We start from the raw sequence: 18157 nt of genomic DNA, 5'->3' as shown, positions 1-18157 counted from the left end.
TAGAAGACTCATTTCACATAAGGAGGCCAGGGAAGTCCTCTCCAAGAAGATGATAATTGGATTAGAGACTCATAAAATAAAGGCATTGAGCTATTCAACTATTTTCCCAGACTAAGGAAAAAGCAAGTACCAAGGCTCAGGGGCTAAAATGAGCTTGTGGTGTCTGCCTGGAAGAGATGGGGTGAGGGAGAGTGGCCAGAGATAAGGCTGTAGAACTGGCAGATAGGATCAAGTACGGTGTGAAAAGGAGCTGAGACTTTTTATCCTAACCACGGAAGAGACCTTGGAATACCCTAAGCAGAGAATTTGTGTGGTCATGCGTGTACTGTTAAGTATAGAATCATGCCTCTATTAAAGAGTTCGTTTGGACAAGAATAGAAGCAAATGGAAGGAAGCATGAAAAGAGCAGTCTTTATTTTTGGTCATTTTGTTTGTTTGGTTGGTTTTTGTTTTGAGACAGGGTCTCACTATGTCGCCTTGGCTGGCTTGGAATTCTTTATGTGGATCAGGTCGGCCTCCATCTCACAGAGATCCATTTATCTCTGCCTCCTGAGTGCTGGGGCTAAAGACATTTAACACTATGCCTATTGAAAGCAGTCTGTATAAGGAGGAAGGAAGAAGTGGTTAGATAAATTTGAAGTATATCCCAAAAGCCCAAATTAACAAGACTTGCTGGTGGTTAATTACTTATGGAGGTGTGAGGGAAATTGAACATTCCAGAGTTTGACCTTCAACAGCTGAGTGTCAGTGACATTTTCCAGGATAGGAAAAACGATGAAGAGCACTATCTTTAAGAGAAAGGGAAGGATTTAAGTTTTTAATCTATTGTAAGAGATGCCCAGTAAGTATCCAAGTTGATGTATACAGTAGACAACTGTATGCCTAGACCTGGAGTTTAAGGAAGAGCTCTAAGATAGAGATAACATTTGGGGAGTCATGTCATGGACTAGGTTACAAATGATTAAAGCAAGCAATTAGATAAAGACACAGGAAGACATAGGGTACACATCGAGACCCACCCTGAGAGGTGAGGCAGGCCCACAAGAAAGAGAGGAGAGGGCTGAGGGTGTGGCTAGGCAGCAGCTGACTTGTCTGGCATGTGCATCACTAGGATTGAAAAGCAGTGGGAGAGCAGCAGGAGGAAAAGAGAAATGATCAGCTTTTGGCTGTGTGAAGCAGCGGGCGCGTGCCTGTAATCCTAGCACTTGGGAGGTAGAGGCAAAAGAATAAGGAGTTCAAGGCCATCCTTAACTGTATAACAAGTTTGTGGACAGCTTGAGCAACATAATATGCTGTTTAAACAAAAACCAACCAAACAAAAAAACAAACAAAACACCCGCAAAAAACAAGGGATTTTTTTTGTGTGTGTGTGGCAATGCTGAGCATTGACCCTAAGCTCTTGCACATGCTATAGGCAAGCACTGTAACCACTAAGCCATATCCCCCAAACCACTTCTCACTTTTTAAGACAGGCTCTAAGTTATTTAGACTGGCCTTAAAGTTACTCTATAGCTCAGCCAGGATTTGAACTTATAACCATCTTGTCCCCAAGATCCTAAGTAACTCAGATTACAGGCCTGTGCCATTAGACTACTGTGTGTGTGTGTGTGTGTGTGTACTTCTCAAAATTATAAAAACAAGCTTATTTGCTAAAATTATGCCCCATTATTTTATTTTATTTTTGAAACAAGCCTCACAGTGTAGCCATAGCTGGCCTGGAATTCCCTATGTAGACCAGGCTGGCCTTGAACTCACAGAGATCCACCTACCTCTGCCTCTTGAGTGCTGAGATTAAAGGTGTGTGTCATCATGTCCGGCCCTCATTATTTTTAAATGATGTAATTTAAGTTGGTGCCTTGTTTCCTCTATGCAGATTTGGTGGTCTTGGGACACTGATTTCTCATAGCCATTTAAACATATCCTTCACAGTTCCGTTATGACTAAAGGTGACTTTCTAAAAGTGACTTGTGCACTGTGGCTTTTGTATGCCTATTTTTGACAGAGCTGTCTTTATGTGAGAGACTCCTGTGCATTGGAAAGTTTGATGCAAACAAATCTCTCTTTTCTTAAAGGCTCAAGATCATTATATTTCCTCCAATTCCTGATCCTGGCAAGATTTTTAAAGAAATGTTTGGAGACCAGAATGATGATACCCTGGTAAGCACTACCTCCATGGGGGTTGAAATGGGGTGTGTTGGGTATGAGACTGGAAAACTTATGGCACTATACACATAACATGAAATTAACTATTCCAACCATTTTAAGTATATAGTTCAATACCCAGCACATTTTCCGTGTTTTACAGCGACCATCAGTATCTACTTCTAGGACTTGTTCATCATCCTCAGTGGAAACTGTACTTCACCAAACTCTAACTTCTTGCTCTCATATCCCTTCCCCCAGCAACTACTACTCTGTTCTGCTCTGTGTATTTGTCTATTCTAGGTTATCTCATATATATGGGATCATGCAATATTTGCCTCAGTGATTTTGGCTTGTTTTATTTGGCATCATGTTTTCAAGGTATATCATACTGTAGCATGTATCAGAATTCTTCAGATTAGTTATTGTATGTATACATGCATGTGGGGGGGTTACACATGTTGAGACCAAAGGAGGATGTTGGGGGTGGCCTTGCTCTGTCAATCTCTGCCTTATTACTTTGCAAAAGGGGTCACCACTGAGCCTGAAGTGAGGCGGGTGGGCGGTAGGTGATCCCCCTTTTCCTGGCCCCCAGAGCTCTGGGGTTACATGTCTCAACAGCCATGGCCATTTTTTAAAAGAGATGCTGATATTTCAAACTCACATCCTCATGCTTACACAGCAAATGGTCTCATCTAAGGAGCCACCTGCCCCAGGCCAAAATTGGTTATTTTAGCCTACACTTGATCTAAAAGATGAAAGAGTTGATTTAAAATGTCGGATATCTGACTAAGCATACCAGCTAAGAAATTCTCAGAATACCCTGTCTGTCTCAGGTCACTGGACTCCATCCGCTTTCTGAGGAATGAGATATCTTGTCTAAACACATAGCAGAAAGAGCCTCCTTTGGGAAATTAACCTAATGGAGGGGCCTTGAACTTTTAGATACCTTTCAAATGTTGATGGGGAAAATATAGATAGGATTAACAGTTAACAGGCACTTTGTCCATCCAGTTTCTCTAGAAAGATGGGCCCTAAGCACATAGAAAGAGACTAGACCCACCCAGTTGTCGGTCTCCTACAGACTTTCATGCTGTGGCTGGAGACTTAAGACACTGGAGCACAAGAGTTCGAGATCTCTGTGATAAATGCCTTCGCTGTAATAAGATAATGAAGAACATGTATGAAATAAATATTAATAGCACTGTAGGTAGCTTAAATTAGTACTAGCAGGCATAGGGCGGTTCATTTAGAGAAACACTGAAGTGTACTAGATAATAGCCTGACTTCTGGAGTCACGATGTCTGGACTCAGATATCCGCTGTGTCGTTTACTGTCTTTTTGACCTTAGGTCGCTGGCTTAGCCTTTCTGTAACTTGGTTTTCCATTTCTAAAGTAGTAGTAGGAGTAGCACCTGTCTCCTGTGGATTAAATTCATACAGTGCACAGTAATAATAAAAACTAGTTAACATACCTCACACTTTAGACATGTTTAATTCATGTTAGCAGGGAGTAGTGCTTTTGACAGTAATATACATTTATTGTTGACTCTCCTAATAACGGATTGCTCATACTGGCAATGATACGATTCAGCTAGGGACAGGAAGGAGGGAGGTTGACAGGCCATCAGAGAAGGATCCTGGTAGAGCACTTTAATTTTTAAAAGCAGATCACTTTTGTAGAGGGTGGTAATGCCCAGGCCAGGGTACCACGGGGCAGGTAGGTCCAGCAGTCTACAACAGATATTGTGTAACTTAGGTAAGGTTAGTGTGGTCCTTTAACTCTAGTTGAGTCATAATCAACGAGAATTCTTGCAAGCAGTACAGGTTCCTGGGCTCCGTCTCCAGAAATTCTGGCAGCAAGTCAGGAGTGAATCCTATAAATCTGCATATAAAAAGAGGCCAGAGGTGATTCCTGTCCTGGTAAAGCAACCTGTATAGCATGCTGTTCTTCGTTTCAGCAACTACTCCAATAGATGCTGGAAGCAGTTGCTGAGTGTCTAGGGTATGTCAGGGAGGGCAGTGAGTGCTTGGCCTGTGTTACCTTATTGAGTCTTAAGACCCTCCCCCCATAGTGTAAGCGTTTGGGATGGTCAGTTCTGTCAACCTGATGGAATCTAGGATCCCCTGGGATATAGGCCTTTGGAAATGCCTGTGGGCATGACCTTGATTATATTAATTGATGTGAGAAGGCTCCTGTTAATTGTGGGTGAGACCATTTCTTGGGCCGTAGATCCTGGACTTTATTGGGTAGAGAAAGCATGCTGAGCAAGTGTTAGCATGCGTTCATCTGCTTTCTGTTTGCAGATGCGAGGCGATCAGCTGCTACAAGCCCGATTGCCTTGATTTCTCTGCTCTGATGGACTGTACCTTGTGCTGAAATAACCCTTTCTCTATTAAGTTGCTTACATCCAGAGTATTATATCAGAGCAGCGAGAAAGCAATTAAGACGGTGCTGTTGGTATAGTTTTTTCCAGATGAGGAAACAGAGACTGAGTGAGGTCTAGGAACTTGGCCATAGTCACACATCTGGTGGGGAGTGAGATTTTATAGCAAAGGACTTGGGATCATCTTACGATTAGCATGCAGTGAGACAGTAGTGGGAATGAGGAATGGCATTCTCATCCTAGGGGGCTGCGTTCGAGAAAGGAGGACCATGCCTGCCATCAAACTAGAAGTAGGCCTGCTTTGCAACCGTAGATGCCTTCGTTTGTCCAGTGTGCCTTACTTACAATCTTTCCATTTGGAATAGTAGCAGAGTGTGCATTCTCGCATTCACCTGCGCTCTGCCATTTCCAGTTCCACCGTGCTGTCACACATTGGCCTCAAGGCCAAGCCACGGAAAGGTATTTGAGTTTGCCTCTCTTTTCAGCAGGATGGAGACTACCTAAAATGCCGCAATGCAAATGCCCAGTGTCTGTGGGCAAAGGCCAAATGCACGTGCCAACCAAGCATTGATGTGGTAGTTTGAATGAAAATGGTCCCTATAGGCTCAAATGTATAAATAGTCAGCCCCCAGAGGGTGGAACTGTTTGGGAAGGATTATGAGGTATGGCCTTATGGGGGGGGGTGTATTGGGTTTTCTAAGCCCACACCAGGCTCTGTTAACTCTCTGCCTTATGTTTGTGGATGAGATATGAGCTCTTAGCTACTGCTCTAGTGCCATGCCTGCCTACCTGTCTGCTGCTGTGCTCCCCCACGTGATGGGAAATGACTCTAATCCTCTGGAACTGTAAGCTTCCTCGAAACTTTCTTCTGTAAGTTGCCTTGGTCATGGTGTCTCTTTGCAGCAAAAGGAAAGTAAGTATGACAAGATATAAACTGCCTACCTAATGCAGTTCTAAAAAGAAACAATAACAAGTAGCTAAGAAAGTGGCCTTGTCACGCATTGTTGGTGGCCCTCCATACAGGCTGAGTGTCCCTTATCTAAAATGCTTGAGAACAAAAGTATTTTTTCAGACTTTAGAATATTACATAGATTTTACTGTTTGATCTGAAAATTGGAAATCCAAACTTCAGAACTTTTTATTTTTATTTTTATTTTTGACGGGGTTGGGTCTCAGTATGTGCCTTGACTAGCCTGGAACTCATTAGGTAGACCAGGCTACTCTTGAACTCATATAGATCCTTCTGCCCTATCTCCTTAGTGTTAGGATTAAAGGCATATAATACCACACCCAGACAAAATTCTGAAATTTTAAAGCACCTTATCACTGTGCAAACAGCTTCAGATTTTGGCACATTTCAGAACTTGGGTTTTTTTTGGATCAGGAGTATTTAACCTTTCTTGATAACAATATAATAAACATCTTTGATCATGAAAATCATGCTCTTGGAAATAAACATTCAGGAAATAACCAAACAATGGCACAAGACTGACCCATGTCTTATTTTGTTCTGATATGAAAACAGTGAGTTACCAACAATTAAGAATTGATTTTATTTTTCAGAACAAAAATATGCTATGAGGAAAATTGTAAGACAATTAGTAGGTAAATTGAGTCAACATATGAATAATGACTTATTAAAAATCAACAGATAAATGAGAAGCAAAATTAATGAATAGAATTTTCCATGAGCAGATGAAACTGTCTGAATCTCATATATGACTGTGCAAGTGTCAGAAAAGTTTGCTAAAGCATCTAAAGTGAACTGGGGGTGTCTCACATCTAAGGACAGTAAAAAGTTAACAGCTTTCACACAGAATAATAGTTTACCTATAAAGAAGACTGCTACCGTCAGACTTTCTATCTACAGCACTTAGAGAATAACATCTTGAATTGATTTTTTTAAAAAAGTTAGGTTTCAAAGAATAGTATCTCAAAAAGAAGAAGAAAGAAAACCCCACTTATAAGAGTACAAAACAAATTATAAATATCTAGTAAATCACAATCCCAATTTTTAGAGAACTATTAGATACACATAGAACAATGAGTAGAAGGAACTGGGTCAGAGGAATTATGGGTAGCTGATATTCTGTCTATCTCCCTGAAATTTCCAAATTGCCTATAATAAGCATGAATTACTTTTACAATGAAAGAAACCATGTACAAATCATTAACAAGGAAGAAGGACCATTGTAGTCATCCAGGTCTGGGAGATAATGGAGACTTGGACTTACATGGTGGCAGAGGAGACTGATAAGAAGACGCATTGTTAAAGGAATACACTCTGACTTGGTGACTCTGTGTGGGTGAGGAAAAGTAGGGAGAATAGAAAATAATTGTGAGTCTTCAGTTCTGGGTGATAGAGTGAATGATGGCAACACTGACGGCAAAAATCAGATCAATTATCTTTCTCAGAGACGGGAAAATTGCGGGGGATTTTTCAATTTGCTGTCTAGAGGATAATATGTTGTTTTTTTGTCCCAATGAGTCAGATAATTCTGTAATTTCGTGAGCTGGATATATTGACAAGATGGACTGCTGAAAGCATGGGACATTTTCGCCCATGATGGCTGCAGATCATTAAACAAAACCAGGTCTTTCAAACTACAAGTAGAATAAAATAACGCTGCCCGTGGGCAAGGGTCAGGGAACAATTTTCTGTGTGCTTTTAAGCAGATGAATAATCCACTTTTTAAAAAAGTATTCTCCGTGTGTTGGGAGAGGATGTGCGTGTGGCAGAGCACAACTTTGGGGAGTCAGTTATTTCCTTTAGTAGTCTGTAGGTTCTAGGGGCTTGAACCCAGGTTCGGGGGCTTGAGTAGCAAGAGCCAGCACCCCCTGAGCCCATCTCATGGGCCCCGTTATCTGCTTTCTTTACACAGAAGTAGTCCTCAGAAAGTGATGTACCTGCACTAGAGAGACAGCCATTCCCTTCTAGAATCCTTTAGTCACAGAATGAGCGTGGTCTTGGATGCTACTGAGGAGACACAGGGTTATGTGCTGAATTTTTGCCTTTAATTACTAATTTACAAAATCCTAGATGCTCTTCCTAACACCGTCACTTTAGAGATGGGGACTTTGGGGGCCACTGAGAAGTCTCCAGAGGTAGAGAGGTGACTACAAAACTACTTGGACTAGATCCCAGTATCCCAAAAGATGTCACCTCCTAATCTGAAGACAGAAGCCATGTGTTTTTGAAACACCTGTTACTTCCACACCAACGCCATCAATAATGCTGCTTTAAAAACGCATTTAGATGCGGCCACAAATAAATCTTCAGCGTAGTTTTCCTTAAGGTTTCTAGTGTTTTGATGCTGTTTTGTTCATCACCATAGTAACAGTTTGGCCACCAGTGTTTCTTCCTGTTGCTTTGCTTTTTGCCTTTTCCATGTGACTAATTGGGCTGTTGGCCACATTCAGGGGTGGGGGAGGGGACTGGAGAGGGAATTGCTTCTCTTCTGCATCTGTATTTCTCGCATCCATTAAAAAGGAAAAAAAAAACACACCGTTATTCCCACACTTCTCAGCAGGCAACTGTGCTGTGCCTCTTTTACATGCCCAATCACAAAGCCTTTTAAACTTCCAAATATATATATTTTTTCCTTCAGTATATATGCTTTCCTCTGCAACCGAGACACCATCACATCACGGTGACTGAAAGATTAAGAATTCCTAATATGATCTAAGGCTCAGGCCCTGCCTGAATTTTGCCAGTAGTCCCAGTTCTTCAGAGACAGATACCATCCAATGAGCCCACCATTAGTGAGGTTGAGAATGACCCCTATGTTTAAGACGCCAGCAGCATACTCCCTCTGGTTACTCACGTCCTCCCTCCACCCACTGGAGATACTTTGCTGGGTATCGTGTGGCACCGTGCCAACCCTTCAGCTAATGCTTTTACACCAGTGGATTGCCTTTTTCAGCCTTGAGGTGTTGTTAAAGGACAGTTTGCTCCTCTCTCCTTTTGTCCTTTCAGTTCTGTGTATAAATCTGCACCTTTCCGTGAGGCATTGCTTTTTGGTTGTCAGCTAGGCTTTTTGGCTGTTCCGAAATTCAGTTCCTGCTAAAAGGACAGAATGCATGCTTATTTTTTTTTCCCTTTATTGGCTTATAAAATGAGGCGTTGGGTTAATGGCCACCACAAATGGTTTCAAATTAGTCCCTTTCATGACACGCTTGACAGGGCTCTTAGATGTGGGGCTCTCCAATCTGTTCTGTCCAGCCTTTTGTTTTTTACTATTCTGAAGAAGACTGGGGCAAGAAATAGGTTGATTTCTGTCCAAAAGACCAGTGGTTTCGCATGGTGCTTAGCTGCGTGAAATTTACTTCACTTTTAGACACCGTGGGGAATACTGTAATCAAACTTGAAAAAAACTGTTAAATTGAGACTTGATTTTCCATAATTCTCCTGAATTTTTGCTTTACAATATAAAAACCCGTGATTTTTTTTTCTCTTTGGCCACTATTCTATTGTTGATGATGGCCCATTTCTTTTATTTTAAATGACAGATTAAGGATTGATTTGTGGACTGGTAATTTTGGGGGTTTTAAAATTAGGCTGGCAGAAAATTCGTAAGATTGGATACTAAGGCTTTGTGCTCATTCTTTCTCCTTTATGTGGGCATATTCCATGCTGTGCTGAGAGAAAGTCCATGGTTCTGATAAAGGGTTTAAAAAAGAGCATATCATGTATTCTGTATTACAAGGGCCCCATGTGCTCTGTATTACAGTTAGCCCCTGCGTCCTCCCATGTCTCTTCCCATCTCAATCAACTACACTCCCCGCTTTTCCTACCATTCCCTGTCCTGGGTTCGTAAGTTTTGGATTTGTTTTGTGACCCATTTGAATTAACCAGTGCCATCCGTGTGATCAGTGGATTGGAACTGTTCATTAGAGCATGGTAGGGTCACCGGTTAGTGGCCAATTAAAAGCAATGACTCTCCCCTCTCCATGAATCTATCAGTAGGAAATGGTAAGCCATGGGGGGTAAGAACCCCTGAGTCCTTCCTTCATATATACATGTATGAAACTGTCAAAGAATGAAATTAGTCAATAAAAAAATTTAAGAGTGTTGGGACTGGAGAGATGGCTCAAAGGTTAAGAGCACTTGTTGCTCTTGCAGAGAACATGGATTTGGTTCCCAGCACCCAAATGGCATAATATCACAACTCTCTGAAACTCCAGTTCCAGGGGATCCCATATCCTCTTCTGGCTTCCATAGGCAACATATATGCAAGAAAAACAGACACATACGATAAAATGAGTCTAAATTTTTTAAAAGAGTAATCCAAGTTTTATTTTGGAATAAAAATGTTATTTGTAAAGATTGTCCTTACAGATTGTTTCTGACCCCGTATGAAAAAATTAAAGTTTTGTTTGTTTGTGTGTGTGTGTGTGTGTGTGTGTGTGTGTGAAACAGGATTTCATCCTCAGCCCCAGCTGACCTTTAGCTCCCTAGATAGCCCAGGGTAGCCTAGAATTCCTAGCAATCCTCCTGCCTCAGCTCCCTGAGCATTGGGATTATAGGTATGAACCATCACTAGTGACTTACAAATTGCTTTTTTTCTGATCCAACATAGCATTTTCTATGTATATATTTTAGGAAGCTTCTACAGTAGTAGGTTATAACCATTTCTAAATGTCTTTAGTGTTAATTTTCCTTCCATGTACTCCTTCCTTTAGCCTGTTTTCCCATCCCCTACCTGCATTAACCCTTTCTGTCCCATTATTAATTTTGAACCCTTTATACTAGTGCATTCTGTCTCCTTTCCCTTTAACATTGTTTCCCATGGGATTTTAGCAAGTTCCTGCCCTTATGGGTATTCCAAGTGAAACACGCATGTGACATGTGTCTTTCTGGCACACGGTTACCAATGCTCAAGGATCATTACAGAGGTGGGGGCAGCAAGAGTGTAAGAGCTGATGATTGGTGATCAAAGGAAAACCTGCCTTCCAGATACAGCAGGCCTGCTGCACACATGAACTCACAGTGAGTTTAAAACAAAACAAGAAGCCAAAAGCAACACCGCGTGCACACACGCACGCGCGCACAGACACACACACACATGTACGTCCTGCTTTGACTATCTTAAATCTGTTATTCTGCTATAAAATATTGTTAAAGGCATCTGACCATATAATATTGTTCCATATTAAAATACTTGAGTTTCCCTCCCGGGATTTTCAAAAATATTTTCCCCCCAAAATCCAATAATCTTACCAGACCCATTCTTGATGTTGGCCGTTCTGGGCTGATTTTTGTCAGGTACATGTTGAATACCTCTAAAGTAAACATCTAAAGTCCAGAATGCTGGAATAGTTGAACTATTTTAAGGGCCAATATGATGCCACAAATGGAAAATTCTGCTTCCTAGGACTTTGTTTTATGCACAAAACTTCAATGTGCTATGCAACCTTCTCTTGAGTTATGACTATTTAGTATATGTGAAGCATGAAAGAATTTTGAGTTAAGACTTGGGTCCCATCTACAATATATCTCCAAATTTTGAAAAACTTTCCCAAACCCCAAACGCCTTTACTCTGGGGCATTTTGTGTGAGGGATGTCTGACCTAGTCTATGCTTGGCTCTTGCCTTCCTTCTCCATTTGTCGCACCCTTTGTGATAATTGTCTAAATCCCCATCACAGGTGCTAGTTCTCTGAAGACATCATCTAACGATTGGTTGCGTTTACTCGCCCATGGTCCCCTAGCTTAGTCTTCATTTCTGAAAGGAAATTATTATTTTCCTTTACTACTAATTCTTTACTGAGTCTTCTCATTTAATTTCTGAATTTTTCTCATCTAATTTTCTGAATCCTGTTCTGAATATTTATAGATTCCTTCATGGGATTTATAATTTCTCATTCTGTGTAAATTTTTCTTCATCAAGTTTTCAAATATTAGGGTATAGTTTTCATGGACATATTTCTGGCGACTTTTACTTCTGTGGAGATATTATTCTGTCGTACATTTTTATGTGAATTTGGTTTCCTAAACTTTAAAAAAAAAAAGAGAGAGAGAGGCTTTACTCAGGTCCGCTTTACTAATTTCATGATTATATAGCCCCCTTTTCTATGGCTTTGAGAAGTTTTGAAAATTATAAAAAGTGACTTTGGAAGGTCCTGCCTTCCCATCTGCCTCCTTTTATTTCTCTTTAGTGGTGAGAATCAGTCTCTCTAGGTAGTCCTGACTCGCCTGCAACTTCCTCTGTAATCCTGGCTTCCCTTGAACTCGTAGTTATCCTTCTGCCTCTGCTTCCCAAGTGCTGGGATTCCAGGCATGTGCCAATATACCTGGCCTTTTCTTTTTATAACTTCTTCCTCCATCTCTCCTTCCCTCATCTCTATCTCCACATTTATCTGGATTTTCTTTCTTTTTTTATCCAGTTCTTTTTCCTACCATGCAAATCCTTTGGAGTCTATTCCCCCTAGTTTCTCTTCTGAGTGCAGCTTCATCCTGCAAGGGAGACTCAGTTTAGAGAGCTTGTGTCTTGGACTTTTTGTGACTTAGTAGACCCTTAAAATGTTCAGAAATTCGCTCAGTGATGTTTGAGATCCAACCAACTTCTTAGGCCTCTTGGATACATGTGGATTCTTTCTGTGTACTCTTCCACATAACCATCACTTTCATCCCCATAAACACTTATTTGGGGTATTATTTGTTTGCTTTACTAATAACGCTGTTTGCCTTTCTTATTTTTTTAATGATTGCATTTGTATAGAGAGACAAATACCATACCATGCTGCCACAAACTACCTTCCTGCCTTCATATCTCTGCAAATTGCAAACCATGAGCCAAATCCTGCCGGCTGCCACTTGTTTTTTTATACCCTTTGATCTAAAAATAGATTTTTGGATCTCTCTCTCTCTCTTTCTTTTAATACTATTGATGGAACTTTGCACATACTATACTACTGACCTGCTCCCCAAGTAGCTTTTAGTTTAGAAATGTGCAGATTTGAAGTGACAAATTATTATCCAAGGAGCTCGTGTGGCTTGAATAAGTTATGTGTATCCATGCGTGAAACTGCTTTTGGAAGTTAAAGTATTTGAACCCTGCTACTAGTAAATCTAGAAATTTGTATACCCTAGTTTTAATATAGACTTCCTGTGAATATAATTATTTGAATTCTCATGCTTAGGTAATATGGATGTTTTGTTTAGCAACATATGTTACAAATTCTCATAAAATCATTTGTATTTAGATAATCACCATAAATACGATAAAAGGCAACAATGGCTAACAAGGCAAAGGATGATTATTTAATATATGAAGCTAGAGAAATTTTTTTCTGCAGTAAAACTACCTCTCAAAAATGATATTTTGTGTGCAGAAAGTCTATACCACGGGAAACTTATAAAGTTGTTTCCTTGTGTATTTAGTTGACTGTGTGTTTTATGCTTGGGGCCTTATTGGTGGAGTCTATGAGGGAGTTTTTAGCTTTGTTTTTCAAATGCTTAGCCAGTTGGCATGGCGCCATTTATTGAGTAAAGCGTTGTTTTAAGGCTATCTTAACTTTTTGGGTTGTTTTTCTTAGAAGTCCGAACATTTCACACTTTTTCAACTACAGAATTTTTCAAGTCCAATTTACAAATAACAAAATGTATCCTTTTTAAGTGTTCCCTTAGAAGAATTTTAGCAAATAGATGCAATTTTGTGGTCTCCACTCCAGTAGAAATATAGAATATTTCTGTCATTTCCTTATGTGTCCCTTTGGAGTCAGCTCCAGCCCTCACTTGAGACCAGTGGTTCTCAAATTGTGGGTCTCAGCCCCTTTGGGAGTCAAACAACCCTTTCACAAAGGTCCCATATCAAATATCCTGCATATTAGATATTTACATTATGATTCATAACAGTAGCAGAATTACAGTTATGAAGTAGCAAAGAAAAATATTTGGGGGTCACTACAACATGAAGAACTGTACTAAAGGGTTGCAGCATGAGGAAAGTTGAAAACCACAGGTCATGTCCCTTGCAACCACTGATCTGTTTTCTGTCCCCAGAATCTTTTTCCATAGTGTCAAACAAATGGAATCCTAAGATACATAGATTTCTGAGTCTGGCTTCTTTCACTTAGTAATGATGTAGTAAGAAAATATTTGTATCATTGCATATGCCAACAATAGTTTACTTCTCTATATTGCTATGAAATACTCCATAGTTTAACATTCTCTTGTATAAGGACATCAGGACTACACCTCGTTGGGTTGTTAGGAGTTAAGGTGCTGTAAATAAAGTCTCTGTATGAACGTGTTTTCCTTTCTTCTGGGTAAAATAGACAGGAGCAGGACTTTAGGGTCCTATGCTAAGTGTATGCTCAGAGTTACACAATTACAAGGCTGTTTCACAGAGCGACTACTAGTTTACATTCCCGCCAAAAATACGTGACCAATCAGATTCCTCCGCATCCTCGGCAGCGCTTGCCCTTACCGATATTTTTAACTTTCACAACTCTGTCAGGTATGCAAGGGTTAAATATTTTATTTAGGAAAAAGTGGTTTTTTAAACAGCATCTCCCAGTTTTTAGCTCCATACACTACCACTACTACTACTGGTCCTATTTCCTCAATGCCGCAGCCCGCCACAGCTGAACAGGCTGCTTTGTTTCTGTCTCTCTGACTTCCCCATCTTCCCGCAAGCTTAATGAACAGTAGAGCACCAAGGAGAAAGGGAGCCCAGCTCCAAGCCTGTGCAGGGGGTGGTGTGCCTTTATTTCTGCAAAGGGTTCTTGTTTTATTTATAAAGTCATTCCCTCTCTGCAACAATTTAAAGCTTACAGAATGAAAACATCTAAAGGCAATACAGAAACACGTGATTCTCTTTCAATAAAAACTTGATTTCCTCACACAGGCAGTTAGCTAGGCTCGTCTGTGCCTCATACTTTGCCTATACTTTTCTCTGGCAGCTTTTTTTATACAGATGACAGAACTGAGTTTAGGGTTCATCCTTTCCCCAGACTGACAAAGATGGCCATAGGACCAGAATGTTGGCTTTTTACTATGAAAATATGCTTGGATCCCATTCGGGAGAAGCTCTGTGTAATGAGTCCATTACACATAATGTCTAAGAAATTGGTCCGTCTGGCAAATGATGTGAAATGAAGGGTTAGTATAGAGATTTTCACAGCTGCTAGGACTCAAACTTTCAGGACATCCAGGGTCTTGTTAACTAGATGGTAATTAACTTTTGGGAGCCTGTGATGTTTCTGGAGCAGCGGTCCAATGTGAGTGGTAAGAAAATAAAATCCCAAGTGTGACAGTTTTAGTTTATTTCCCAAAGACTGTTTCTAGTTTTTGCAAATATTTCAATTTGTTTATCTCTTCAGACAGCCACTAAGTGCTATGTAACAATCCCATGCTTTTCCTGTCTTTGATATTCATTCTTGATTGTTTGGCTCCATTAATTGTCCCAACGATGAGTATTCTTAGATCAGAAGACCCAAAGCAGGAAAGCATTGCCCTTACGGTTCTTGTGCATACAAACTTAAAAATAAGCGCTGACTCCCAGTGCCCAGGGAGAGAATGTGGCTGTGAAGTCACCGGACGTGTTCTTGTTCTTCCTTGCAGCACTGGAAGAAGTATGACATCTACGAGAAGCAATCCAAAGAGGAAACGGATTCTGTAGTGCTGATCGAAAACCTGAAGAAAGCGGCTCAGTGATGGCGAGAACTGACTTCTGGTTTTCCTTCAATGTGACCCTGTGAAGATTCACTGCAGTCTCCGTCTGTTATCCGAGGGCTTGCTAAATAGAAATCGAAACTACTGGACCCTTGAAGCACAGGCAGCTCCTAAGAGCCGTGGCTTTTTCATGTCAGGTTTGCACCGAAAAACCCAAACTAATGGAGCTCTTCAAGACGAGAGCAGAGCCTTTCTTGTTCTCGTTGACTCTTAAAAACAGATGTCCTTTGCCAAGTGTCCAAACTAGAGGACAAAGAAAAGGGGACAATGAGCATGCGTTCTTCTTATCAGGAGTCGTGATGACTTCCTTAAAGAATCTCTGCTTGCTCTGTATTCTTTCTGTGGATTAACACCAAGAAATTTTACTTGTGAGGAAACTCACTTGGGGTGTGTATGCTAATGCTGAACTTGATTCCCAGAGAACATCTAGCAAACAAAACTGATACAATCTGCTGCCTATTGTTCGGGAACCTACTGAGTAATGTTTGTGGCGATTAAAATGCGCTATTATTATCCACTTCAATAGCATTTCCCTCTGCCTTGAATTTCCCAGAAGTCATCTTGGCCACGGTGATGACATGTAGAAAAAAAACACAGAGGCAACTTCTCCACCAAGGCTGTTTTATGTCCTGGCAGGATTTTGTAGGATAGTGGAGGCAGAATGACCTAGTGTTAGAGCTGGAGTCAGGGAGTCTGGAAAGATGTCTGCCCCACGTTATTTCTGCTATTCAAATCAAGTATGGACTATGTATCTAGCTTGTACTTGTATCTAGTGTGAGGGATGGGACCCCACTCCTGGGTTTATATAATTTGGGGACTCCTTATTTCTTAGTACTTTCTTTATCTTCAGATAGCCAGCCATTTCCCAGACTTTTGAACTTCTCATGGCCTGTGCTTATTCCCTGCTATGCCTACTCCTGCATTCTCTTTCCTATAGCCTTTCGACTTTTAGTGGAAGTGAGGGTACAAATTTGCTTAGACTATCTAGTGGAGCAGGGAATAATTTGCATCTCAGGTAAAAGATGAGTATTCTGAACAACAGTGACTAATTCATACAGGTTTTTGCCACTTCCCTGTGAGCCTGCAATTAGTTGAGGGTTTCGAGCAATTGGTGTTTCTTTGTGTATTTTTTAATAGAGATGATGTCTTTTCTTCGCTTAGAATTTAGGCTCTATTTGCTTGAGGAGAAAAAAAGATTAGTGTCTGTTTTTCTTTGTTTGTAAGATAGGCCTTAGGATGGCTATTTTCCATGCTGCAAATGGTTCTGTCCACTCAAATGTTCTGTGTTTTATTGAGAGGGAGCCAAGTGGGGCTTCAACTATGTACTAGATTTTTGCATATGTTGGGTTTCCATTCTGCCCCATTCCCACAATATATGCATATGTGTATTCCCCCTATTCCACCTGCTTCCCGTAAATTCAAAACAGTGAGAGGTACCCCACTTCTCTTTCTCATACCTACAGATCACTAGCAAGGACTGAAGAACTTTATATCACAAATTCTTCAGGCATTTACCAGTTCATGTCAATAAAATGATGCTTCTTGCATCTCTTGTCCTTAAGCAGGGAAGATAAGAGACCCCTGCTCTCCACAGGCTGGGACAAAGGGGAGTCTTGCTTCCGTAGTAGTAGTGGCAGGAGAGGAGCACTGTGCCCTCACATTTTAGGAAATGAGGGTGCGTGATGTGATTGACTCATGGGTGTCATCTCCCAGTGCTCTTATTTTGGGTGTCAGATTGTTGCTGGGCTACAGGCCACTAGAATGAAGATCTAGCTTCCTGTAGAAGAGTGAAACCACTCCTTCCCCAGGATTTCATAGTTCTTGGAAGGAAAGCACCTAAATGCCTTGCACAGGGCCACTTTTCCTGCTGGCCTGTGTGGATGGTGATGAAGAGAGCACCCATTCTGATAGTCATGCAGCCTGGGAACAAGGACAGCTTATTTTGCTTCCAACCTCCTCTTTCAGCAGTTCTGTAGCAAGGGGAAAGAGGATAGTAAATCATAGGAATACTTTTGTTTTAATGAACAAGAATAATCTCCAGGACTTAGGAACTCTTAATGAGTACATTGCTTATTGGAAACTTTTAGGTTCATATATTATTTTGACTAAGGCATATGGATTGTTTTCACATATATAAGTAAACCCAGCGTAAGGAGAACCATTTCTTTTCTTCCATTCAGATAACCTTTTTCTGAATCTGGGCACTGAAGGGATACATGAAATAATGTTAATGTTTTTGGTAATGTCTTCAACTAGGAGTCTTTCTGTTTAACTTCTTATAAGAAAGTAAAATAAATATTGTTTTTTTTTGTATGTCACCTAAATGCTTTCTTTTGACCTTGTTTTTGGGAGCGTGTTGTTGGGAGTGGATGGTAGAGAAAATGACATTTGAAACAATAAACATTATACAATTAATTCCAAGGCAGCTATTTCGTCTTAACAAACATTTGTTACAAGTTTCCCTGATGTCTGGTTGTGTCAGTTTTCTGAAGAAGACACACATGTAAAATTAGTTTTATGTTAGGGCAGCCTTTCCAGGCATCAGCTTAAAAGACGGAAGTATTTGATAAATTGTGACGACAAAGATGAATGGTGGTCCAGCAGGATGACTCACCAGGTAAAGATGCTTGCTGCCAAGTCTAATGACCTAAGTGTGATTCCCCAAGCTCCATATGGTAGGAGAGAGCCAACTCCCTCAACTTATTCTGTTACCTCCACACACACAGTGCCCACACGTACAGATGTATGCATGCACTCATACACAAATAAAAAGCTAACTAAAAAAATTAATGGAAACTGATCTGGTCTTTTGCAATATCAAGCAGGAAACAGAACACAGTGCACTTACTGTCATCCTAGATGTAACGTGCACATGATATTATACACAGCTATCATTGCCTTTGTCATAGAAGACCTCTAGTTATGTTATGAATATTTGCTTATATTTGAGAC

General features: G+C 40.6%; 1 protein-coding gene across 1 annotated transcript in view; it reads left to right on the top strand.

The window, feature by feature from the left end:
• The window catches only part of Il13ra1 (interleukin 13 receptor subunit alpha 1), a 62034-nt gene extending 44511 nt beyond the window's left edge, over positions 1 to 17523 (top strand). The window contains exons 10-11 of the mRNA XM_057760434.1: positions 2073 to 2157; positions 15095 to 17523. Coding sequence (XP_057616417.1) covers positions 2073 to 2157; positions 15095 to 15187 — 178 coding nt within the window. The 3' untranslated portion in view covers positions 15188 to 17523. The remainder of the gene's footprint in view (positions 1 to 2072; positions 2158 to 15094) is intronic.
• Positions 17524 to 18157: the final 634 nt, after the last annotated feature.

The sequence above is a fragment of the Chionomys nivalis genome, chromosome X (genome assembly GCF_950005125.1).
Source record: "Chionomys nivalis chromosome X, mChiNiv1.1, whole genome shotgun sequence".
Taxonomy (NCBI): domain Eukaryota; kingdom Metazoa; phylum Chordata; class Mammalia; order Rodentia; family Cricetidae; genus Chionomys; species Chionomys nivalis.
This window is presented reverse-complemented; position numbering and strand designations above follow the sequence as displayed.